This window comes from Chamaea fasciata, unplaced genomic scaffold (assembly GCF_029207755.1).
Source record: "Chamaea fasciata isolate MVZ Bird 193981 ecotype frontalis unplaced genomic scaffold, bChaFas1.0.hap1 SCAF_5, whole genome shotgun sequence".
In the NCBI taxonomy this organism is placed as follows: Eukaryota; Metazoa; Chordata; class Aves; order Passeriformes; family Sylviidae; genus Chamaea; species Chamaea fasciata.
The window spans coordinates 44,600,849-44,626,837 of NW_027094090.1; the positions used below are offsets into that span (position 1 = coordinate 44,600,849).

Here is a 25,989-nt window from a genome sequence, read left to right on the forward strand (position 1 = left end):
AATGAGCCATGTGTGTGCATAGTGAGGCCAAGGAGTTCAGGAGTGGCTGAGAGCTGCTGCACGTGAGCAAACATGTTGGAGCTGCACGTCAAGCAGTGAGTGGCTCCCGGGAGCCAGTGCAGTTGTTGCAGCACACCTTGCAGCAGGGCTACTGAGCAGCAATCAGAAAATCCCTTTGTCTCCCCAGCAGTGGGAAAGATGGCATTGAAGGCTTAAGGGCTTGCTGTCCATTTTAGCTGAAAAGGATTTCACCCAGCACTTAATTACCATCACTTACAATAAAATCACTTTTCTCTCAGTGAACGTAGTGTTTTAGCCTGCTGTTATAGAGCGGGGGTAAGTTGGTAGGAGAGCCCCTGACTGTTATAAAACATCTGTCACAAATATAAAAGGAATTGAAATCTCAGTCAAAAGTATACATAGATATTCAAAGTAAGACTTGAATTTTCTTTAGCTTTGGTAAAAGACCAAGTTGTTATAGAGGAACAACAGCTATTAGGAATAAATGCACTTCTCTGATCATCTCTTGGAGCTGAAATAAGGCTTCTCCATAAGTCTTCTTAAACTTGATAGTAATCTAGGATTATGACTGGTTTTGGAATTGATTATCTCACATGCCTTCAGATAAACTGAATTTTACAGTATATGGACAGAAAAAGCAGTAAATATAATCTTGCAGGAAGCAGTGTGTCCTTGTTTCTGTTGACAAATATAAGAACTTCTAATTCTTGCAAATTTGTAAAATATGGTTTGAATTAGTTTTTCTTACTAAGATCATTAATTCACATTGTAATTAATCACATTATTTGTATCTGTATTCAGTATTTGTAATCAGCTTTCTCTTTTTCTTTTTCCTTTCCTTTTCTGAAAATGGCTGGCTAGGATATTCAAGCTGAATGTACAAGTATAGATACATACAATATAGCCACAATTATCTACATTTACTTACTGAAATGGCATTTTCATGCATGCTAAGCAGTTGCATGCGTTTGTTCTAGTGTGCACATGCAGTAACCTGACATGGTGATGCAAACACAGATGCATTTTGTTATGTGCATGCATTTTTGGATGCACCTTCATCAATCATTTAAGTATCTCCATTCTGAGGAGAGGAAAATGGTGTTCTGCTAAGCAGAACATTATTTGTAAAATATACCTCCTTTCTATTATTATATGTAATTCACTATGCTGATCAGTCTTTCTTGCATTAATCTGCCCATGCTGGCCTTTGAGTAGTAGAACCAAATTTTTATTGTCAGAGGTGTTTAATTATCTGATGGCAAAATACAGCGTGTGCAAAATAGGCTGCATATTTCTATCCAAAGGTCTTCTGGCAGAGGGGAATCCATAAGGAGACTTCCCCAGAGGGATTGTGCTTGGTTGCTGTCAGATTTTTAGTGGTAACCTTCAAGTCCCCTGCTTATGGAGGCTGTATTAATTCAATGTCTTATTGCATTCTTTGGTTTCAGGTGAGAAGAATACCAGTTGCAAATTGCGGTAGATTTGCTTCTGAGCAAGAATGCTTATCTGCAAAGGACCCCTACTGTGGGTGGTGTTCTTTCAATCAAAGGTATCTTTTAGTATTTTAGACTGTCATATGAAAGTAGGGCATTATTAGTCAGTGTACATTTTGACTGGCTTGGGGCTATTCAACATCAAGATTGTATCTACTGATTTTTTGTGGAATCAGTCATAGCCATAAATGTGAGGCTTTTTTGTCATGTGAAAGGGAACTCAACACTTTTGAAAGACTATGTAACCCTCAGATTTTTGAAATCTACCCATAAAATATATATTGGGCTAAGAATAATAAATAATTTTGCTTTTAGAAGAGATATTTTTGTTTTCCAGATTGAGAGATAAAATTGTATACTTGTGCTTGAAACATCTTAATAGCTAATACCTCTTGTATGTGCGAATGAGAAAAGAGTGCTTAGTTGTCTTCAGTATTGATAGTTCCTTTTTTTGGAACCATTGACTTTGGTTTAGGTCAAAGGAGAATTTCTTCCTACATAGTTCATTCCCACATTTGAATAGTTAATTTCGACACTTACTTTGAAGCAGGTTTGAAATCTGTTTTACATCTGGGGCCTGGACTGGAAAAATTCCTGGGTTGTCAGGTCTAGTCTTAGCAATTGAAAGCAACCACATCATGTAAAACTGAAAACTTGCAAAAGACCATCCTAAATTTAGATAGGCTTTTTGTCCTTCCTGCCCTGGTTCTGCAGCTTCCTGGCAGTCTCATTTTTAGCTGGTAAAAACATGTCTGCTCATTTTCGTCATGTGTATGTTTATGGACAGGTTATAGTTACTTGTTCTGCTGTTCACATCACCTTTGCCTAAATAAGTCCCCCCTCCCTCACACTCACCTCTTCAATGTTTTTGTGAAAGCAGTCTTTCTCTCTCTCTCTTTCTCTTTCTGCTTTCATTTTGGTGTGCTTAAACAGTGAACTTCACTAAGGTCCTCTCACATGAGACACTCCTTTCTTACCTCCACTGCAGGAATCCTTGGGTGAAATTTATGCATCCTTTTAAGATAAGGATGGCCAGGACTCTCAAAGTGTTCTAGAAGAGATTTCAGCTGTGTCTTGCTTAATGTTGTTTAATCAGTCTGTCCAGGAAGCACCCTAGTGTGTTCTGGGATCACAGACGTCTCTTTCATGGCAGCATCACATTGATGGGCCACAATCATCCATGATCAAACAATGCCCCCAGGTCCTTCTCTTTCTTTGTTTTATTTCCAACTGAGGAATTTCCAGTCTATAACACATATGGGTTGTGAGATTTTTATTGCTGTAGGTAGATGTTCTTGTACTTTATGCTTTGAAATGTCATTCCATTTCAAGATTATCCAAGTTTTCCTGTGTGATATTCTTATCTTCCTTTGCATGGTAATGTTCCCAACTCCATATCATCAGCAGATGTCAACAGTGTAAACCTTCTTTTATGCCAATTTACCAGTGATTAAAATCTTAAACTAAAGTGCCTATAAGATGGATTATTGAGGAATTCCACTAGTAGCCTCTTTTAGAAGATTAATACTACTCATTTTGGTTTGTTACCCATTAGGTGTTAACATGATTTTGCTGAAAATCTGCAACTTTGTATTTGCAAAGATAGTTATTGGAAGGGAGTAGGTATTTATTCTGTGGTGTGTTTTCTTCAAACTCTCTTTTGCTCCCTTGTTAGAAGCTGTTTATGTTACAGTGCTAAGCTTTTCAGTCTTTTAATTACCATATAAAGAAATGGTATTAACTATTATTCCTCAGTAAATCCCCTGCTTATGAGGGGAATCACCAAAAGTTTCCATTTGATTGAAACAGAAATAATTTACTCTTTTGGGGGAAAAAAAAAAAAGAATTACTATAATACGTGTCCTGTTCAACACCCACATAATTTTTTACTGTTAAATACTTAATGTCATTAAATATTTTGCAATGTGAAGTGACACCTCTGAGTGACACTTTAAGAAAAGAGGAAGACATTTTTAGCCAGTATTTTAGTCAAAATCCATATGTGTCCACTAAAGCAATGTATTCCATAATAATTTTGACATCAATGATATGTTTTCTACTTTTACAGGGAAATAAATTTTCTGTAAAATAAAATACACACTCCAGTTTTACATAAAATTTACCAACAATGCTAGTGCTTCATTTTAAGGGCAGTGTGAATTAAAATCCAATCCTTTTATGAAAAAAATGTGTGCATCTCATTGCAAGTGAAAACAAAATGAAACGAAATGTTTCTACTGTTCCTATTTCTACTCTTTATATTAATTCTCCTTTTCACTTGCCATCATTCAAACTAGTTAGTCACAGCATTGTGTGATTTCTCCTAATATTTATAGATTTTCTGTAGATGAATCAGATTTACCTGAATTATGCTGAAATACAATTCTAATACAAGGTATTGATGTTTTACATGCATTTTCCATATGGAAACAACACAATAAATGTCTAACACGACCAGAGTTACTTCTGAACATAGTCAATGTGTGGGATGTCTGTGGACTTCATTCTGGGGCTGATGCACTGGAGAAAGAAGGAAGCCACAGTTTTCTCTGAAAGCATGTTCTCATTCCATGAGGGAATCAGTATGCTTTAGCAGGACTGAGAAGGCAACTATGTTAGGATCTGTAGTTAACGAAGATTAGTGAAGCAGAGACTTAAGTAAATACGAATGAACCAGTATGCATAAGTATTGTGTTGTCATAGTAAAATAAGAGCAACGCAGTTCCATTTATGTAGAGAAATATTTAGTAGTATGAAGAACTATTTTGCTGTGGAATATTAGAAAAAAATCTTGACTCTGCTTTTTTCTGTACATGTATCTATACATGTCTGAAGTCTGATCCAAGGGTTTCATACCTTATACCATCATGCTTGTATAAGGTCCTGTTCACCTTTCCAGGAAAGCCAGACTTAGTTGTCTGAGTCTGTGTGTTAATTTTCAGAATCATGTGGTTCACAAATAATATTTATCTGTTGTATTCATTCAAAATACTTGCAATCAATATCAATTTTCTAAATATAGGAGTACTGCAGAATAATTTCATCTTTAGGTGAGTGGAATTATTTTGCTCTTGGCCTTTGCAGGGCAATTTCGAGAATTTATGCTGAGGGGCATTAGATGTGACTACTTCCTATGAAAATGGCTGTTCTCCACAGTACACTGTTGGAGTGTTAAAGGTCAGCTTTTGGAGCAACAAAAGATGCTTTTTCCCCCTCACATAAAGACAAGCATGACCCTGGGTCCTGGGTGGTATTACTGGTTTTGCAATTAAACTCTCAGGTTCTTCATTTCAGATGAGGGAAACAGGTTCACTGCTTCTGTTTCTCAGGCAGTTTAAGCAAGGAAGTAGCTTCTTCCTGGGACAGTTGTAAATATTCAGCTTGATTAACAGTTTTCTTTTTTAATATTTCAATATTAGCATCACTGAAATGCATACACTCACTTAGTGCCAAGTACTGCAGGTGTGTTGCCTTGCACCTTTACCATTGTAATCCTCACCCTGTCAGGAACTGTAGAATGTCTTTTGTCTTTCCTCGTTGCCAGTGCATTTACCTACCCGTCCGTATCTGAGCATGTGGTTTATGTACATCTGTTGATGACAGATCCCGTCTTCTGTTGCTCTGAAACTGTGGTGCTAATGAACATTCGTGAGCTCAGTAGGGTAAAGAGAGACATAAATGAGGCTGAAATCTGCCCTAGCTCAGGTAGTTTGTAATATGTCAGGAATCTATAGTCCCAATTTATTACAGTATCATTATGATCTGAATGTATTCAGATGCAAAGCCCCACCGGCTTCTTGTGCAGCAGGAACTCAGTTTCCTGAGTTAGACCACAAAGGAAGTGACCTTGTGCTTAACTGCATTCCAGTTGCCAACATCTTGATCTGCAGAGAAGATGACTTTATGGTTCCTAAGATTTGTGGGGTTATTTTGGGCATTTCGGAATGTAGTGGACATTTTTTGTTGAATGCGTTTTTCATTTTGGAGAGAAAACCCATTGTTTGTGAATGATGTTTTTACAGTGAGCTCTTCATGAAGAAGGCCCATACTTTGCAACTGCTAACTCATTTCCAGTTTTTAGTGAAGGAATGGTTCATTTAGGCAGATGTCACTGTTCAAAGGATTGAAGCTATACATGCTTCTACATTTGGTAGAAAAGTAGAATTAAAACTATTAAATGTTACATTTATTTATAAATATTCAATCTTAGTATTATATTAAGATGTATTCAGTTAGCACTTACTTGTCTTTAATTGCTAAGTGTATGAAATTACTTGAAGTTGTTTAAAGTTGCTAAACCTATTAACCTATGCTAATTGTTCATTAACTGTTGACAGCAGACAGTATTTTAAGGATTCACCTTTCAAACTTATTGATTGTACATCTATTTTGTATGCCTGTGTTGTCTTTTTCTTAGAACATGTGTAATCTATTTAATGTGTAATCTTTGTAGTACTTATGTATCCCAGCACTTCCTCATTCTTCCTTAATTTTTTTGTTGCAGTTTGTTTCCTACAATTTGGCATCTCTAACATTTGTATTTACTTTGAGCTGTCCTAATTCTGCAATTCATTTTGTGTTTGAAGACAGCGAAATCTATTTTGAACCTTTTCAAATCTGGTGTTTTTAACCAAGTGCACTGGCAAAAAAGGGAAGGATTGCCATTCATATCAGTGGGTGACAAAGAAGATTAGGGACGAGGATGCATCTCATCAACTATGCACATTCATAGTATAGCTCTACATTTGAGCTCTCATCCCTTCTTATACCCTCTGAAGAGAATAAGCAGTTTCTGTAGTGTGGTTCATTTCATTTTTGCATGAATGTCTAAAACAGGGTAGGTGAATTGTACCCTAAAGAACGTATTTCTTCCCAAAAAGTGTAGAGGGGGGCTGGGGGGCAGCGGGGGGATCGATTTAGAGCTGTACAATGAAGCAGTCAAGTTGGGGATGATGAATTCCATCCCAGGCTACCAGTTCCACTGTTACTGGCCAAGCATCTCATATTTGCTTGAGTCTCATTGACTTACTCAAAACCCTCGAGCATATATCAATGCACTGTAATTAGTTTTGATAAGTAGAAGATTTTACTGATTGTTTTCCTGAAGCTTTTTGCAGTTATAACCATATTCCTGTAAAAAAAAAAAAATCAATAGTGTTCCTGAAAAAAATCAATGACTTTAAATAAGTTGAAGTACAGTGTCTGAAGTCAAAGGCATGATAAGGAGGCTAGTATAATTTTATGTATACTTTTAGGTGCACATTAAAAGAAAATTGTACACATTCAAACAGCATAAATGGTTGGTATAACATTTCACATGCACCTGATAAAGATCTGAAAATCCTGCTAAGTTTCCCTGCCAAATATCAGGTATGTACACCCAGTTTTATGTGTGTTTGTTTATTGTGACTTAAAATATGTAATTTTGTTGCTTATTGCAGCTTGTCTTCTTTTGTCACCATGTTCCATATATTAGTTTCTCTTACCCCAACAACTGGCAAATGTCTTGGAATTCTCAGTAAACTGAATGTGTGAACTAGATAGATCTTCCCCTCCTCTCCTATGGAACGTATCCTGAAGCTATATTTCATGATGTTAAGTAAAAAATTCAAGTATTCACTAAGCCAACTCAGGCGGTGTATCCATTGTATCACTGTATCAGCTATTTTAATATTTCCAGTAACTGTATATCAAGTGCAGTATGGGAGTTCTGAGCTTCATAACAAGTTAGAAAACATTCACTGGGATACATATGCTAACACAAATTCTTAAGTACTCGATACTAGTCTTTACTCTGTCTCTGTTCACAGCACACACAGCTTTGAATATTTGATTATCAACTATTGTGACTGGCCACTTAATCTGCACACTATTGTTTCTGATTTCCTGATTGAATACACTTATGTAATCATATTTGTAAAGCACTCTCAGCCAGAAACAAAAGGATAATTCATTACAATATAAGTTCTGTTTCGTAATTAATTGCTCTTTGGTTATGGATGCAAATGATCTCTCTCTGTGAAGATTCTTACTTAAGTTTTTTTAAAGGAATATAACTGCATATAACACAGCAAAATTCTAGTTTTAAAATCCAAAATTATTTAAGATTGTTTGCTAATATACCATACGTATCCATTTAATTTCTGGAAGTAAGGAATGCTGTTACTTTCAGAACCCTTTCTGTTTTGCTTCTTCAGTTGGGAGAGTCACTCTCCTTCGAGAGTTTACCTAATGAATTGTCTGCTTTCACCACAAAAATTTTAGTTTTGCGCATTTCATAGTTTGTCGTTTTCTGCAAAGACAAGGTGATGACTTAGCAAGTATAACAAAACACCTCTGTTGTATTCTTGTTTTTATTGTTTTATAGGTTGTTGTGACTGCAAATGTAAACAAAATCCTTACTTTCTGTATGATAAAAATTGTAACAGCTGTTGAAACATTTTATGAAAATGTAGTGCTGAAAAATTCATCCTGTTTCTGCAATCTAACCACTCTGAGGATAACTGATAATGGTATGTTTTACTATTACATAGATTTCATGCCTATTCACTGTCTTTTTAATACTGGGGAGTACTGCATAAATACAGGCCTAGTGAGTGTGAAAGTACATAATGCTTTTTATTAAATGTCATTGAAGAAAAATCATATTTTGTCAAGTGATTTGAGTATACTCACAGTGTTCTTGGTGACTGAAGTTTTGTTAATATGGAATCCTTTGTAGAAGTAATAACACACATTACCCTGAGGCTGGAAGCAACTTCTTCAGTTGACCCTGTGGCAGTGCAATGCTTTAGCATTAGAATATTTATTTACATTGTGCTATTAATAACTGTCTAAGGAAACTTAAGATAAATGCAATGAAAATCAAGCTGGCTGGAGCAATGGAAGCAGTGTTGGTCTAGTGCTTTGCCTTGACAAATTAACCCATCTTAACTCTTCTCTATTCTGCAAACAGAATTTGTTTTTTCCAGAAACTGTACTAGCATAAATAAGAGGAGAATCTAATTATGAATGTCTGTACAATAAATAATCTTAACATTTGATTAACTGTTTCAATCTGAGACTTTATGAGAAAGTTATTGTGCAACGTAGAGGATTAGCAGAAAAATAGATGGTTCAGGGGCAATTTGGTAGGTACATCCTTTTGACTTGGTTTCATTCATCCTTCTGAATTATTGGTTGAATCATTTTGCAGTAATTCTTAAACTACTTTGTTTACCCGTGGTTCTCAGAGTTAGATGCCTGAGAAGTTTGTATTGGATGTATAAAGCTTCTGATCTGGTTTGTGTAATGGACAGCTACAGGTTTTGGAACAAGATGGTAAATTACTGAATGTCTAGCCTTTTGACCTGTCCTTTAGACTTTGGTCTCAAGGATCAGATCATAATCCTTCACAGTGGAGTCTTACTTGACTAATAGTAAGGCAACGCATTTCTTCGAGTGTATAGAAGCACAAAGCTTTTTCAACAGAGATTGGCCTTCTTAAAGTTGCTTGTGTTAGAATGCATAAGAGAGTTTTAGCCTAAACTAAGAAAGAGATAGCAAACACAAGGATTCCCATGTGTTCTTAAGTGTCTTGAAGAGGAAACAGAAAATTCAGACAAATGCCTTGCCTCTATCTCTTCCTCAATAATATAGCCCAGAGGACATGGAATACTGTGCATGAATCAGATTCTCTTTCAAAACCTTGATGTAGGAAGAGGAATGAAATGTTACCAAGTATTTTCAAGGACCTGTTGTTTCGAAGAGTGCAGTGCGGCCAAGAGCTCTCTCTCTCTCTCTCAGGGACCCTTGCGCCTATAAAAACGTTCTTTGGAATATTTGGATCTCGGGGGCTGTATGGGAAAAATTCCTCCAGCATCATGGAAGTGTTGTGTCAAGTTCCTTTCCAGCATTGGGAACTGAGAAGGAAAGACTGTAATTAGAAGGTGACAGCTGGAGGGATATCCATGAGTATTTTGATCTATTAAGCTGTCTTTAGTAAGCACTATTAGTGGATTTTTAAGAGGGAAATTTATTTAAAGGATTTATTCAATCCTTTATTGACCCAGTCCCAAAAGCCATGTTTTCTTGTAATTATGGACTATATAGTTTGGTTCTCTGTCTTCACAGACAAAAGCTTTCTGGTAATTCCATTAGCAGGTTTTCAGAGAACAGTATTTGTGGAAGCCAGCTCACCTTGCCTGTGCTTTGTGCCAAAAATGAGCCCTTTGGCAGTGTTAACCAGAGGGGTGTGCAGTTAGCTTGTGCCTGCCAGTACTACTGCCGTCACATGCTCCTATGAGCTGAGATGTCTTAGTGGATAACTCAAATGTGAAGTAACATTGACTATTTGTGGTATCTCTTGTAAAGTGATCTCAGTTTCACAAGAGGATGCACTTGCAAAACTCCTTTAGGTATCTTTTCCTGGAAAAAACATTTTGAAAATACCTGCTTCTCAATGCAGTCTAATGCATTTTAAAAGGTCAGCCAAGACCATACAGAAAATAATAGGTTCCATTAATTTTAACACAGACAGAATCAGGAAAGCATATTTGACAGTGTTGTTTTTAAAGTATTTATACAAGCTTAAAAGGAAAGACAGTCTCTGCCAGAAGGAGCTAAATGCCTTACTTGAACTTACTACTCCTAGTAAAATATTAGGAGTATTTTACTTTTTCTGTAGCTCATGCCTTGAGACATTTGTCATATATTGATTTAGGCAAGTGATTTAGGCAATTGTGCGTCAACACGTCATATTTCTTCTGATAACTAGATTTCTGGAGATACAAATAGGTGTTTGATGAAGGATTTCAGAATGTCTGTTTGCACTCACACTTTAAGCATAAAAATGCAATTAGAGTCAAACTGCTATCCATTTAGTAAGGTGTTTGAACATATGCATGGTCCCAAGGGCTATTTCTAACAAGCAGTTCAGATGGCCTTTGCAGTGAGCGCCCGAGTGCCCTGCTGCCGTGTGGAGGTAGGAGACACCTACATTAACAGTGTAGATGTAGCCAAAGCTGGCTTTCATCTGAACAAGCCAGCCTGTGATATAGACAAAGGTTTCTCTACCTTTGCAAGATAGATACACTTAAAATCTGTGTAACTTTTCTGGATTGAAAAGCTGGCTACTTTCTAGCATAGAGAAGTCAGAAAAGTCTGCAAACATGGGTTTCGTTTGATCTCAGGCAGCCATTCATTTCACAGACTACACATCTGCAGGCACACAGATGAAAGGGACCATGGCTTAAGTGGTATATATCTAATTCTACTGTTCGATGTGGTGTTCTGCTCATAAGAGAAGATACTCTTTCATACCACAGCTGCCAGTGAATTGTTGGTATCGTAATTGCTAGCTGAAATAATGGCAAATTGACTCGTGCAATCATAAAAGATTTAAATAGGATGAAAATTGCTACTGCATAGATTACAAAAGGAGACTCTGAAACCAAGTCTGTGAGACAGAAAGAGAGACAAGTATGGTATGGTGGGGTCTCTTGCATTAGAGCAGTCTGTTGTGTTAGAGGACTTGAATTCAGGGTCTGGTTATACCACAGTATATATCACTGTGTGCTTTTTGAGAGATGATTTTATATCCCTGCTTCACATTAGCATTTCCTTATCTACATCCTGACAATAACATTACTTTTATTTGTCATGTGGTGATGGCATCAAGCATAATTAATATGCGTGTAAAGCATTGGCATAACTCAGCTGAAGAGTGCTCTGCAAGGACAAAATCTGGATATTTTTATCAGTCAGAAGTGTATGTATGAGAGAAGGTGCATGCCAAGTACAGAGGAGCTACTTGGAGTTTTAGCTCAAATTATTTTTAAACAGTTATTTCTTGTGATATCCAGCATATACCTAACATGTGCATTTTTCCAGATTGTCTAGTTCTCGAAGCATCACTGTCCTCAAGCTCTTGGAATATCACACAAACATTTCAGTTGAAAAAGTAAGAGCCTGATTCTTGTTAAAGTTCATTGTGGGGTTGATGTGTGTGTGTGGGGGGGAAAGTGACTAAAGTCATTCATCGTTCCCTTTTTTTTGTATTTATCAAGGAACTACATGTCACTAAAGATAGTCAGATCTGTGTTCTTGGCCCACTTCCTCCTCCTTCTCTTTTTTTTTCCCCTTAAAAAAGCTACTTCTTCTGATGACTCTTATTTAACGGGACTGTGTAAACTAAATGTAGGAGAGTCATTACAGTGACTGAATTTATGACAAGTGCCTGAAGAGATAATAAAGGATGTCACAATGACATTAAAATTCTTTTTTTTCCTTGGGTAAAAGGTGGGCCCCTGATGCTCAGTGTAAGGCCTAGATTAGGGGAGTCAAGAGATTCTTTAAAATCACTTTGTGAAGCTGTTTTAAATTAGACCCAGATGCAATTTAAATATGGTTCATAGATAACATGAATAGAATTAAACCAGAAAGTAACATCTAATCTGCTAATAGGAATAATGAATACCTATTCTTCTTTACACATTATTTTTCAGACTCTTTGTCGAGAGCTGGCAGAGGAAGCATTCATGCCCAGTACATGGCCTAACACTTTATGATAGGTGGTTGTTAATATTTAGAAAGATCTGGCTAACATATCTGTTCCCGTTCAGAATGCTCCTCCTCTATGCAAAAAGGCTAATTCATTAGCACCTGGGATGAAATAAAACTCTCGCTTTTTGGGAAGTGGCACATCACTTCCCTGTCCCTGGAGGAACATGGGGAAGGAGCTGTCTTTCTCTAAATCAGAGCATTTCTCAGCATGTTTGGAGAGGGGCTGTGCTGCTCATGGCACTCTTCCATATTAATAGAAGCATTGCAAAGCAAGATAGGGACAAACTAGTCTCCCAACAGGCATATTTTTTGGTAGATGAAGGCAGTAGCAAACTGGCAATACTTTCTAGCACTAGACACATGGAACAGAGGTTCAGACAAGCTGGAAAAAAAAAATCAGTGATGGTTTTCTGCCCTTTGATGGTTAAAATGTACTACCTGGCCACTCATGTACTGGAGGAAATCACAGTAAAATGTAACCCAAAGTGTTTCCTCTGCTACCTGCTTTTTTTGAAATTATTGACTCTCAACATCTCAATACAGATTTCGTAGTAAATTTCTTCTCAGAAAAGTACAGCAGAACAATAGGCTTGGAGGGTAAACAAACTTTTACCCATTACATGTTTGCTTGGTTGTTCCCGTGGGTTTATGCTTTTTTCTGTCACTTGAAATTTGACATTCATGACTGAATCTAGATTGAGTTCCTGTGTCTTACAAAAACTCTATTTCTGTGTTACCAGCTGCTCACGGTGTATACACAAGGGTGAGTGTGCCAGCTGTGAATGGATACGTGTCTCTCCTGTCACCACCTGCCAGGTGAAGTTTGTTGGGGAAAACTGGAGTCCCCTGTGATGCCTTTTCCTTGCATTTTTTACATCTGAGCAGCAATTCGTCTCTTTTTTATCCTGACATGGAGAAATGCTTATTTTTTTTCCAGGATGATTGCAGTGCACCTGCTTCCAAGGGGATGACCACTGTGCAGAAAACAGAGGTTAGTTAGCATTTTAAGATCAGCATTATTAAGGCTCTCTGGGCTGGGGGAGAAATTTGTTAAAGATGGGAGGACTTTGGAGAAAAAATAGAGATACGGATGAGGAGGCAGTCATTTACAAAGGAAGGTAATGCAGAATTTGGATTGATACTATTTTTTCTTAGTACTCCCTTGGTGTTAAAAGGTACCAGCAAAAACTTGTGTTTCAGATGCAGGCATTGAGACAGTGAACAGTGCAATTGTCATGCGCTTACCTCTAGACGCAATGTTTACAGCATTGCTTTAAATGCCAAAGTCCCTCTATGCTGTATTTAGTCACTCCACAGGAGCCAGCATGCTGAGGGCTGGAACACGTGAGCTGACCAACAACAACAACAAAAAGGAGAACATTTCAGGCTTAATATCTTACCTAGACTTAAAAGCATGTTTAAGTTCTGCTGTCACAGACAACTCTGGGAAACTAGGCTTCAGAGTCTCAAACCTCTTCCTCATTTTATGCAGCCAGATCACAGCTTCTCCTGAAACATAGCTGCCAGGGGAGCAGAAGGAAGGGGAGGATGTGCCACCCAGTTTCTGCATAACAGAGAAGTGGCTAGAGGATGAGTCCAGGATCTGAAATCCACGGGTGTTAGTAAATCTCTAGTTCACACTTCCAGAAAAATTTTCCTTATTTCCAAGCTGTAGACAAAACTGGAGATGGATCCACACAAGCTGGATCACTGGGAGGGAAGAAGTGTCACTAGTACTGCCAAAGTACCTGCTGAATCTGGTTACTGAATTCTCTACAGAATTCATGTAGACTGTATGCATGCACACAATCTAAATGATTTGTCTCATAGGCCAGCCCTTTGACCTTCTGATCGTAGGTCAGCCCTTTAACCACAAGGTTATCCCTTCATTCTTTATGGAACCAAAATGTTTTTATTTTTTCATAAAACTGAGTGATCTTTTTATCAGTGGTTGCTTATGACATGCAGGTGTTAGGAAAAAAATGAGTAGTGGAGTGAGAATTGACTGATGAGTAAGTACATAGAGATTTGCTGCCTACACTTTTTGGTTTCTGCTTTTCTGTGAGTGATGCATAGTTGTTATAAATAGTGACTGTGTTCTTATCTCTAAGCATTTCGTTAGAACTACCCAAACTTTTACCTCTCAAGACAGGGACCTCTTAAATTCAGCTGCTCAGCTGATGTTTCTTAAACAAAATCACAAAATACATCTTGTTTTTCACAGAGACATGTGGGATTGTAATACATGTCCTTCTGAGCATTAATATTCTGGATTTGATCTGCATTTAAAGCATTATGTCTGGTGAAAGAACAGAGGAAATTCTTCTTTGCTCTGCTTCCAAGTGCATTAATTTGACATTGGTAAATAGTTGGAATTGCCTGGGAGATGGCTTTCTTCCACATGCCTTATCTTGGAAAGACAGTGATGGACAAGGCAGTGAAAGCACCAGAGGCAGTGCAAAGGCAGATGTTTATTTAAAAGTGATTGATCCATTCAGAGAGCTTGAAATTGCATTTGAAATCCTGCTCTCCTTTGACTGCTTGTGCTTTAAGGAGAACATACTGGAGAGTGGAAAAAGAGGATTTGTGTTTTCCCACAAACCCAGCTGAGCATTTAGATTAATATACTTTTTTTCAGTGCCAGCCCCAGCCCTCCTCCTGACTCCAGCTGCTGGTTTCTATGCATGCACCTTCCCCCTCCCCTGCCAGAGCAGCAGCTGGAGTGGTTGGATTGAGTACACTTAGCTGGGGACCTGATTTGGCTGGAAATCACCATTATCTTTCAGCAGGTTATTTTTTGTCTGGACCAGTTCCCCGATCCAGTTCTTTGGGGCCCTGTGTTAGCAATGCAGGAGGGGCTGTGCCAGAGAGGGACTCCCCAGGGTGGCAGACACTGCTTAACCTGGGCTGCTGCCAGATACTTCTCTGAGACCTGCAGCCATGCTAACCACACCTCTGAGGATGTGGCTGCTACAGTTCACACAGCCCCAGGGAAGCATTAGGCTGTCCAGGGGAGAGGGGAGGAGGCTGCAGCTCAGAAATGTAGAACTCTATTGAAGCTGACAGGGCTATGCTGATTTACATTACCTGAGGACCTGGTGCACGCTTTCTGTGTGTCTCTTTGCATGTTTACACTTCCATCACATGCCTCACAACTAGTGATTTTTATAAATATTCTTTTGCCTCTCTGCTGTGGCCCCTCTTGCCACTGGGCATTGCTCCCCTTGCCGTGTAGCAACTGGAAGGTCAGTGGCTGTCTGGCGCTGGGGAAATGAGCGCTGCAGACCCCAGTGAGGGCGTGAGGTCCTTCCTGCTTTCAGTGAGGAAATTACAGGCTTCTTTTGCTGCCAAGGCAAGTATTGCAGATTATGGCAGTCAAGCTGGGTGGGAGTCGGACTCTTGAGTAGCTGAGGTCATCTTAGCTCAGTGCTGTGACTGCACTGGCTCCATGAGGCCAAGGCAAGATGCCCTGAGGGAGTCTGTGCTGTGTAGCCCCAGGGAAGGCATGATTTCAGAGGGCACTGAAACTTTCTGAGTGAACAATTCTTTCCTTGATTCCTTCATGGTGTAAGAAAAGAAGCAGGGCAGGTAATCTGAAGCACCCTGTGGTGTGTGGTGCCTGGCAAAGAGACCAGTGGGAGCTCTGAAGTACCGCAGCATCTCGCTGCACCCCTGAGCAATGGGTGCCTGGCATTTCCCTCATCGGAGTTCACAGCCCTGATGCAGTCTGGGGGATCTACGTGTGTTTGTGTGACTGGTGTTTCAGGGCTCCCTGGTCCCTCTCTCCCACTGAGAACCCAAAGCAGTGTTTTCCTCCTTTCTGTGGTATTTGGCTTCTGGATTTGTGTGAGGATATTGGCTGTCCTTGGTGCACTGGAGGTTGAACACCAGCAGAAGGACAGGATGCAGGTGAAGAAAAGCAATAGAGGTTTGCTGGCTTTGATCTCTTAGATTTCTGCTTCAGTTGTCCTGTCTCAAGGATTAAACTGATTTCCAGATCATTGTGGGAGTGAATTTTCCCGCTCAGGCTGTTTGTGAGGGATTTTCTTTGTCTTCCTCTATTATCCATACGAGAGGTCATCTTGGAGGCCCTTTTACAGGCCCTCTGGCCCCAGCCTTTGCACTCTCTGGCCGTTTCCTAAGGCACAAGTTGCAGCTTTCAATCAGTGGTGACAGATCCTTCATTTGCTCTGGAGTGCTCCAGCATTCAGTGAACCATGGTAGCATGCGGGGACAATGTGCAGGGACCTTTTTGAAATGGTCAAAGTGTTGTGACCCTGATGGTCTCCTCAGGCTACCAGCCCGAAGTCCTTATTAGTGCAGTTTTGAGTACATGAAATGATTAATGATGAGAAAAACCTGTGGGATGGACTTTTCTAGAGGCTCTACACCAGCACCCTTAACAGGATCAGGAAGACTGAACTGCCCAGTGAATGTGTCCACAGGTGCACAACAAAAATCAGGATAATCACAATACTCTAAAAACTCAATTTAAACTAGTAGTACAGGCAGTCTAAACTTGAGCTACAAATGGCTTGCCTGAGAAGGTCCCAAACAGTTTGTGGTTTCACATGCATATTTTCCTGTTTTTTTGAATGTTTCAATTTGTTGTCTGAAAGATAGAGAGGAAACTGTCTGTGTGATTGTAAAACTGCAGCAAAACTGATTAAACATGAGACGCTGTCAAAAATATCAAGTGAATGCAGTAGGGAAAAAATCTCTTCTTGCTCAGTAGTGTTAGTAAGTTAGAATAAGTAAATATAGACAAAGAAAAGCACGGTTTTTCTGCAAGACTGTGGCAACATCAGAACAAACTAGGGTTATTTTTAAATGTTGGAGAACTTCTTAGCGTAAAAATGGATACCCAAAGACTCCCCTGCAGTTGTTTTGTACCTTTAGTTCTATGTATGACTTTGAAAAGACTTTCTAGTAAAGCTAATTCTGGGGCGCTTTCTCAAATTTTCATTCAAGGATTTAACCCTGCTTCCCCTTTTCAGGTCATGAAAGATGCCTTCATTTGTTCATCTGATCTCTCATAGTGACAGCACCGTGGGTTTTGTCTTGCCTTGTTTTTTAGTTCTTCAGGGGTCACATGAAATGTATCATTTCAAGCTGGGTTTTTATGCTACCTACTTTCCAGCATGTCAGACTGTGATTCCTTTGGGCAACTTTGTTGTGAGATAAACTGAAATAAAAAATATGTAGATAAAAATAGTTGGCTTGTAGTGAAGTTGTGATTGACAGTACTTGTCAGGATTAAGTTTAACAGGATTTGAAATTGTTAATAAAAATTGGATCCCAGTGCCATAAAATCTGCATTCCTGAGTAGTGGTTGTTTTTACAGCTGTTGCTTCTCTGCCCAGCCTTTTCATAACCAGATCTTGTTTTGCTTTCTTTCCTAATAGCATATCAGCATTCAATCCATTGAACCTTTGTGGATTTCTACATTAGGCAAAAGTGAAATAACAGTCAAAGGAGAAAACTTTACACGTGCATCAGGCATAAAACTGATACTGACTGGAATTACTGGCTGTAAACCGGATGTGTGAGTTAAACCAGAAAGTAACGCTATTTACTTTGCATGGTGAAAATTATATTCATTTTGCTGTAGCAATATGGTTGTGTGAACAGTTGTCATGTAACTCTCCTCAGCACAGCAGGGGATGCTCTGCACTCCTTTAGTTATACTTCCACTTTAAATTATCGAATGATGGAAGTGAATTTGGTGTTTGAGTACATCACAAGGGATGGATGGGTTGTCAGTTCTCTCAGTAGCAGTAGGACAGTTTTGTATCTGTGGCTCTCTGTGCCTTCTAGCAGGCACCAAGAAGTTAGGTCACAGGAAAGCCTCAGCTTTTGTTGGAATCTTCTCTGCTTCAAAATATTCCTCATTTATTCCAGGATTCTGCTTGTAAAGCACAGACACCATGCCAGGGAAGGAAATCTCTTGTACAACAGCTCCTGTATTTCTCTGTTGATGATCACACGGTGTAAGCCCCTAGATAATTAGGCAGTCTTATTCTGAATCAGTTATTTTCAGGTGCAGCTGCAATGGCTGCCTGTGATTAGGAAGCCCATTTTACATAGCTAGCACTTGAAAAGGTAGTGTTCAATTTTTGCTTCAACCATGCATTTTCAGGGGACCAGAAAAAAAAGGAGAGAAGGAGGGTAAGACAGGAAATAGAAAGAAAGAGTGAAAAAACGGGAGGAAAGAGAGAAAGAAAAAGAAGAAAGAAAAGGAAAATGAAGATTCTCATTCTTCACTAGCTCATGGACCGTGCTGGTAGCACAGAGAAGTACACAGTAAACAGCAAAATCACACATTGCATTACATAGTGTCATCCCAGGGATGATTATACTGTTTTCTGTGATTATGAACTGTCAAATAGCAGTTTCATTCAAAAGGTGCCCTACTTTGTCTCTTCAACTCCCTGCTCTCTCTTTCCACCTCCATCTGGCAGCTCAGACTGATATTCAGTTCTCTTTTCTCCTTATCGCTTGCTGTAGGCTATAGGCTTCGTGTAGTAACACTAATGAGTGGCATCTGTGTTTCAGTGTTTGTTTTCTTTCTTCTCCAGCATTAAAGTTAGAAATGTGCTAAATGATACACAGATGACATTCGCTCTCCCACCAACACGTAAAGAGGCCAAAAGTATATGTATCCAGGCTAATGGGAAAAAATGTTCACCACCAATGACCCTGCATTATGTTTCACTGCCATCGTGTTCTAGAATTACACCAAATACCTCCTGGATCAGGTAAGTTTGTCTTTCTATACTTTTTATGTATTTATTCAAATGTAGTTGCACTGAGCCAATATGAACCTTCTTCCTTGGCCAGACTGCAGCTGAAGCAAGCTTGGAAGACTGCTGTAACCTGTTGTGTCACTGTGAAGTGATTTAACAGATAGGGTCATAGTAGCTGCAAGATGAATTCTGTAGACGACTTCTGCCCACCTCAGGTCTCCTTTATACAAGTCAAAAGTAGTCTATTCCTCCTAAACCTAAACCCAAAATATGGATAGCATGCATAAATTCTAACTCAAATTAACTTTGATTTCTTGATGCTAATATAGCCTTCATCTGTGAAACAGTATAAAGTAACAGTGGATTGGAAGTGAAGTGAAAATAATCATCATTGCACTGATGTACACAGACTTGCTTTTACAGCATGATTCCCTAAAGCCAAAAGAGCCCTTTTGAAGCCTTTGCTGTGTTCGGTGGGAGACTCACAGATCTGGTGAAAGACTTACAGGGTGGTTTTAAAGATATTCTCTGGCACAGCTTTCCAGCTGTCCCTCTGCGGTTTCACAGTTTTTACCTGTTCTCACATTCTGAATCTGATATCTTGTCAAGTGAGGATTTGAGGTAATGGGTTGGGCTGGCAGCTGCAGCAGCTGAGCAGCCAGGATGCGTGTCCTTATCTCCAGGTGAGAGGCAGCTCAGGCAGCTGGAAATTAATAATACCTTAAGCCACTCCAACTCTGTACAGCAGAGACTGTGAGCCAGAGCCCTCAGACACAAGCATCATTGTGTGCTGAGACAGATGGTCTGAACACCGCTGAGAGTGTTTCCTGTGAGGTGCCTGGCACGATGGGTTTGTCCGGAAGAAGGCAAGAATTAAGCACAGGCAGGGCTGCGCTGGGGCAGTGAAACACCATGATGCTCTTTCTTCAAGACAGAATATGAAATCATGGTCTAGTTCTTTGGCGGCATAAATAGAAAAAAAAAAGGTGGAGACTCCCTGAAAAGGAGTATACGTGTGTATGCAATCAAGTCATGTGGTTTTGGAGTAGCAAAAGTATCTACTATTACATTATGAGGAAAGAGTGGAAGTACACTGTATAGCTCAAATTATCTTGTTCTGCAGTTTGACTTCATTATGTTGTCTGCTACCAAAGCAAAATGCACTTGAGTAGTTTATTCACAACTGAAAATCTTAATGCAGGACATGTCTGCGGGAAAACAGATAATATTAACCTCCCTTTCTCCCCGTGTTTGTTTTTGTTTTGTTTTGCTTTGGTTTTTGCAGTGGTGGTCGCAAAATTACTACAACTGGTAGAAATTTTAATGTGGTGGACAGTGTGATTATTTCAGATGACCAGAGATCGAACCTTACAGTAAGTCTGAATCTCCTTTATAATACCAAATAGAGGTCTCTTCATGCATTAGGTTTTGTTCCTAAGGTTTGAGGAGACCTCAATGATTTCCAGCGACTTGCAGGGACATGTCTGTCACCCTGCTGAAATAAATATGACCACTTACAGGATTACAGTTATACACATTCTTTGTACAGAATCACAAATACACATAAGCTGCTCTCCTGCATACTTCCCTGAGCTTTTTTTTATGGTCTAGGGACTCGCTCCAAATCTGTCCTTTTTGAGTCTCCCTAGTCTCCACATATGGGTGTGTAGGAGCATGGGGTGCTGTACTTCCCTCTGGCTCTGTGCTGAAAGCCCAAATGCTGCCACTGCCTCAGTGAGGGGCAGCAGGCTGGGGCTGATGTTGGGATGAAACCCCTTCTTCAAGGTTGTGAGGAGCCAAGCACATCGTTGACGCTTGCAGCACAGTGACCAGAACGCAGCAGCATCACTCAGTGGAGTAAGCAATGACCCAGTGCTACAATGACTGTAGCAATCCCCTATCTCAGGAGTTAAGTTAGAAAGAGCAAATGCCTAGGAGTGCTGGAGAGCCTGTCTTACTCTTCTCTTGTCACCTGCATTGAGGGTAAAGAAGGAAAATTCATTGTCACAATTCCTGTCTCATTGCAGGAAATCGTTACCTTAGCAGTGAGCAATCAGCCTTAAAGCAGCATGCAGAGTGTGTGACAAATGCACTTAAAGGTAGACATGGGCTCAACACAGAAATTTTTCCAAGTGCTCTGCGTGCAGCCCTGATCTCAGAGAAGAGGTTTAGCAGGTGTCTGTGTGAAGTCAGGAAGACATTAAAATGAGTTTGAGTGCCTCTGTTTGTAATTGTACCCACTGTTGAGTATTTAATGACTGTTAGAGCTTTGCTGTTGCATTTCTAGGTCTCTAGGTGTCCTGGAAATGCATCTGAATATCATTATTTAACACCAAGCCTGAGCCATGCAGCAGAGGGCAAAGTTGTTGATATGATGTTAAAAGTGGATACTACCTTTATACCATGTGTCAAATTACACTATCACCCAGACCCAGTGTTCATTAACTACCAGCTGCACACTGAACTGGATCCTGATCTGGAATTAAAAATATACGTAAGTTTCAAAATAATAAACTACAGTACCTAATTTAAAATAGTGCTTGGAGATAATTTTTTTCTTTCTGTATTTGGTGACTGATCATTGTCTTCAATTTTTTCCCTCTAGAAAGAAAATGATAACTTGAATATTTCTAAAACGGAGGTGGAGGTTTATCTGTCATATATGACTGGTGCACAGACCAAAAAGATATGGTTCAGTGTCCAAAATATTACCAAAAAGCCAGACCGTAGCACCATACTGTGCAAATTCAAAAGAGAAGGAACCGACAAGATTGACTTTTCCACAGTGAAAGTTTTTGTAAGTAGAAATCCCTTTGGATGCAATTCAGCAGTGTTTGAATGTTTATACAAGTGTAGTACAATATGTCATTAATGCTCTCGGGGTACTAGTAGTACAGTTTTCTTTCCTCATATCAAAGCATGCCTGCCTAGCTTAGGTGCCACTGACAGAACTGAGTTCTTTTTCTGTCTGGGTACTGGCGTGGTGTCAGAGGTAAGCTTTGCGGTCCGAGCTGAACTCACTGCTGAGCTCCAGGAGACCAGTAGCTGGTCTCCCCTCTTATCTGCAGAGCAGACATCATTGGAACAGCATCACTGTCTCCAGGAGAGCGCCTCATCTTAGATCTGTAAGCAATCTAATTCTCCAGTGTGCCCATGAGGAAAAGGATTGTGTTCTCCCAGTCACTTTTTCCTACTAAAGTAGGTAAGGATCTGTCTCAGGGATCACCACTGAGACAGAAGGCATTTCTGGATGAAAAAGGCGGTGAAATTCAATGTGCACTGGGAAAGCTAAAATGCTTTGAGTGTGTGGCACAAAGCCAGGCCGAAATATAAGGACATCAGCATGGATGTCAAAGCTGAATTGCAGCTTAAGATATTTGCTCCATGAATAAGATGAAGATATGAATTTTTTCAAATGCTATGATTACTATTTATGAAGGAGAAAAGTTATGCCAGACTCTTATTGCAGTGAGTGGTGGTATAAAACTGAAATAACTCTATTGACTTCAAGGCATATGGCTCATAGTAAAGATTAAAAAAGCTATTCTTGATTTTTTATCGCTTTAACTGATCCACCCATCTGTGGATCCTGCCATCTGAGCCAGTTATGGCATGGAAAAGCCTTTCTGAGTTTGATGTTGCATTTAAAAATCAGTGTTGCCCTGCTCTATCACATGCTCATCCTGCAAACTTCATAGAAGTGACTATCATAGAAAGGTCACCACTTTACTAAAGCAAATCAGCTGCAATAGTTATCGTGTAACTTTGCACTTCTAGTACCTCAAACATTTTTTTTTCCAACATAAGAAAAATACAGAAATCCTCACATGTTTTTTAAACCTTATGAATAGATCATCAGAAAAGAAGTAGGGCTACTGTAAAAAGGATAAGATGGGTATAAAAGATAAGTTTGGCTCAAGAATAAATGTATTTCTTGCCTCAGTTTTCCAGAAGAAAGAAGATGTTGAGTGTGGGTTCAAAGACAGAATGATCAGTCTGCATGAAGGCGTCAGAGTAGAAAGTGCCATTCTTGTGACTGGAACAAGATTCAGATAGATCAGAGGGCTCAAGACAGCAGGAACAGGATCATTCCTGTCGTAGCACTGAGGGAGAACTGACACATGACACTGTAGGCTTAGTAGGAAAGATTTTAAATAAAGCTGCAGTCAGGAGATGTACTGTATGACTGGAGAGCAGCAAATAAAAACCCAGTATTTTAAATTGGAAAAAACCCCAAACCCTAGGCAAATGGAGGCTTGCTGATTTAATCCTAGCTCCATATAAAACTTTATAATGTATTCTGAATTACTCATGAAGGACCTGGAGGTAAGTGGAAAATGGGATAATTGAAATTCTTTTTAATGAAAGCAGATCATGCTAGATATCTTTCTTTCCTAAGATGAGTGATTTGCTCAACAACAAAAAAGCGATAGAGCACACGTACCTGGAAGTCATTCAGTAAACTATTTAACATGGTGATTATGAGGGTGCCAGGGATTAGAAATACTGGATGCTCTGTGTGGGGAGCTGACTCTGGGCAATGCTGATGTTCGTACAGATATTTTTCCATATCACCACTGGCTGGAACACAAAAATAAGGCATGCGCTAATAACACTTGCTGATGACATAAAGCTCAGGGGCATTACCAATCCAGAGAAGGTTTTATAATGTCATGCAGAAAAATGAAATTAATTTAGGAATAGGAATTGGATTAATTCAGGTGTACCTTATATAGTCTGTGATTTATAAGCAAGATGAAAGATAAGGCAAGAAATGGGGCCACTAGAAAGGAAAGTTATGGTGAGGAATAAAGATAATTGAAATATGAGCAGAAAATTAAGTGAATGCTTTGTCTCAATTTTCAATAAACAATGATGAGTAACAGAAACTTCTGCTTTAGGAAGTCTTCAGTTGAACATGACAAGTCTAGAAAAGTAGATGTATTAGTCACAGGATGGTTAATGTACTTAATGCATTTGAGCCTTGGAAAAGGCTTATGGGATCTTATGAAGGTGCAGACCAAAAGAACTTTGCATAAGAGCTGTGAAAACATAGAAACATGGGTGCATGCCCCCCCTGGATTCCCCAACAAAACATCGGATGAAAAAGTAACATTTGATGCAGGAAATAGATCTGCTTTGTCTTCAGTTCTTTGTAGCCCCGGAAATACAAAGGCTGTGTCCTTCCAGCCCTGTGGGTTTGGGTTTTTTTTTGTTTGCTTGTGTCTGTATAGCTGTGATGTGAGTATCCAGTTGGCACTCTGCAGCTGCCCTGGCTGCTCACCTCCTGTGACAAGCCACTGATTGCAATCACCAGATCTCTGCCTTCCCTGCTGTAACCCAAAATAATTTCAACTCAACCCTCCTTTTCAATTATCTCAAGCTCATTTCTATCCCTGGCACTTGGTGGTATTCTTTTTATGCATCAAAACATATTTTTGTGTCTAGCCTGTTTATAGTTTTAGCTACCCTTTATTTATGTGCTTTTGCAGTCCTCTTTCAGATCCTCCTTTGTGAAATTTCTTCTGCCATAATTATCAGTGGTGAATGCCTCAGTTTGGCATTTGGCAGACTTCAGCCCTTTCATGTATCCCTAAGAATTAATGCCTGTTGTGCCTTTGACAAGCTGGCTGTTGTACACGTATTGTAACATGATCATTGCATGTTGTGCATGTATTGTATGTTGCATTTTTTCTTAACGACCTTCAGGAACAACATCCTACATAAAGAGGTTGAAACTTCCTAAATAGGGAAGAAGGCTGTAGGCCAGATGTCTATGAAAAATTATACTTCCCTCATTCTTACTGTGAGTCTTATCTTACTTTTCTCCTCAGCCGAGTGACACTGTGAGGGCAAACACGTGCCTTCCTTGTTTCAAAATACCAAAATGTTTAGCAGCAACTCTGAGTGCATGAGCCACTTGGCCAGCTGGAAGCTAGATCTTGCCTTTCATTTGAGGGCTCTAGTTTGCAGCAAGAGCATGACAAAATTAGGTGGTACATAAGGACCTCCAAATTTTTTCATCATTGCTCTGTTACCCTGCTTAAACTTCAAATACAGTGAAAGTTAAGTTAATGGTGGTTTATATGCATTTAACGAACCTCTACTGTCTTCCCAGTAATCTACTGTTGTCCATATGTGCCTTAAATACTTTTTTTAAAAAACGTAAATGTCATTTTAAGTACTGATATAATGCCTGTCCTTTATTAACACAGCCATTGCTTTACTTCAGGTCAAACTGGGAAATTTTGAGCATGAAGTCAAACCAACATCATCACACATATATTTATATGTTCTTATTTTGTTACCTATTGTGGTGGGTGTCATTATAGGTAAGTACAATAGTGTATTATCAACTTTTGGTTTGCGGAAGGGTATGATAATGACACAAACACTATACATACTCACATGTCTGGAACTGTCACAACAGTCTGGTGATTTTGCTCTGTTCCCAATAAGATGGACAAAGTTAACTCTGTTCTGGTGGTAAATCCAAATTGTCAGACTGCAGCATGTCACAAGCACGTTACAAGACAGCATTTCTGTCTCTTCTGCTGGGATTACTCACTTTCACTTCATGAAACAAGCCACAGAACTGACATCCTTGTGTCACAACTTGGTCCCTTCCAGCTGTCAGAGCTCAGCTACCCTCCTGTCCCTGGGGCTTACGTTCCCTAACAAACTGCTTATCCTCAGGCAGTGTTTGTGGTGTTTCTGCTCAGTCTCATTTGGATCTTTCATGAATTTTTGGGTCATTACTAAACTGAAGGAGGTAAATAGTTATCCCCTTATCTTCTTGGTGCTCCTTTTTTTTTTTTTTCTGAGTGTTTTTACCTGGTTATATATTTGATAAATTTCTATTTATTTTAATAAGTATTGGGGTTTGTTCATTTGGTTGGTTCCTTTTTTTTTTAAAGTTCATTATAAAGAGGAACCATATGTCATGCCTTTTGTCCCTTTAAATGAGCTTTAGAAAAGTTAACGATTTGTAAGTGGATTTGCTGTTCAAAACAACTGTTTTTTTCTCTTTAATCGGTGCTACCTTAAGTAGGTTGCTATTACTAAAAGTGGTTGTCAGAGTCTGTGTCTCACTGTGCAGGCTGTATATAGTAGGGTGTACTGCAATTTCAAGTAAAGTTGGATTGACAATTCAAGACCTTGTTAAAAGGAATGATTTTTACTAAACA

General features: G+C 39.3%; 1 protein-coding gene across 1 annotated transcript in view; it reads left to right on the forward strand.

Annotated features, from left to right (window-relative positions):
* The window catches only part of PLXNC1 (plexin C1), a 70,527-nt gene that overhangs the window by 12,918 nt on the left and 31,620 nt on the right, over positions 1-25,989 (forward strand). The window contains exons 4-15 of the mRNA XM_066183381.1: positions 1,470-1,570; positions 6,770-6,884; positions 7,882-8,026; positions 11,385-11,454; positions 12,797-12,872; positions 12,994-13,047; positions 17,462-17,601; positions 18,635-18,814; positions 20,088-20,175; positions 21,090-21,296; positions 21,408-21,599; positions 25,035-25,134. Coding sequence (XP_066039478.1) covers positions 1,470-1,570; positions 6,770-6,884; positions 7,882-8,026; positions 11,385-11,454; positions 12,797-12,872; positions 12,994-13,047; positions 17,462-17,601; positions 18,635-18,814; positions 20,088-20,175; positions 21,090-21,296; positions 21,408-21,599; positions 25,035-25,134 — 1,468 coding nt within the window. The remainder of the gene's footprint in view (positions 1-1,469; positions 1,571-6,769; positions 6,885-7,881; positions 8,027-11,384; positions 11,455-12,796; positions 12,873-12,993; positions 13,048-17,461; positions 17,602-18,634; positions 18,815-20,087; positions 20,176-21,089; positions 21,297-21,407; positions 21,600-25,034; positions 25,135-25,989) is intronic.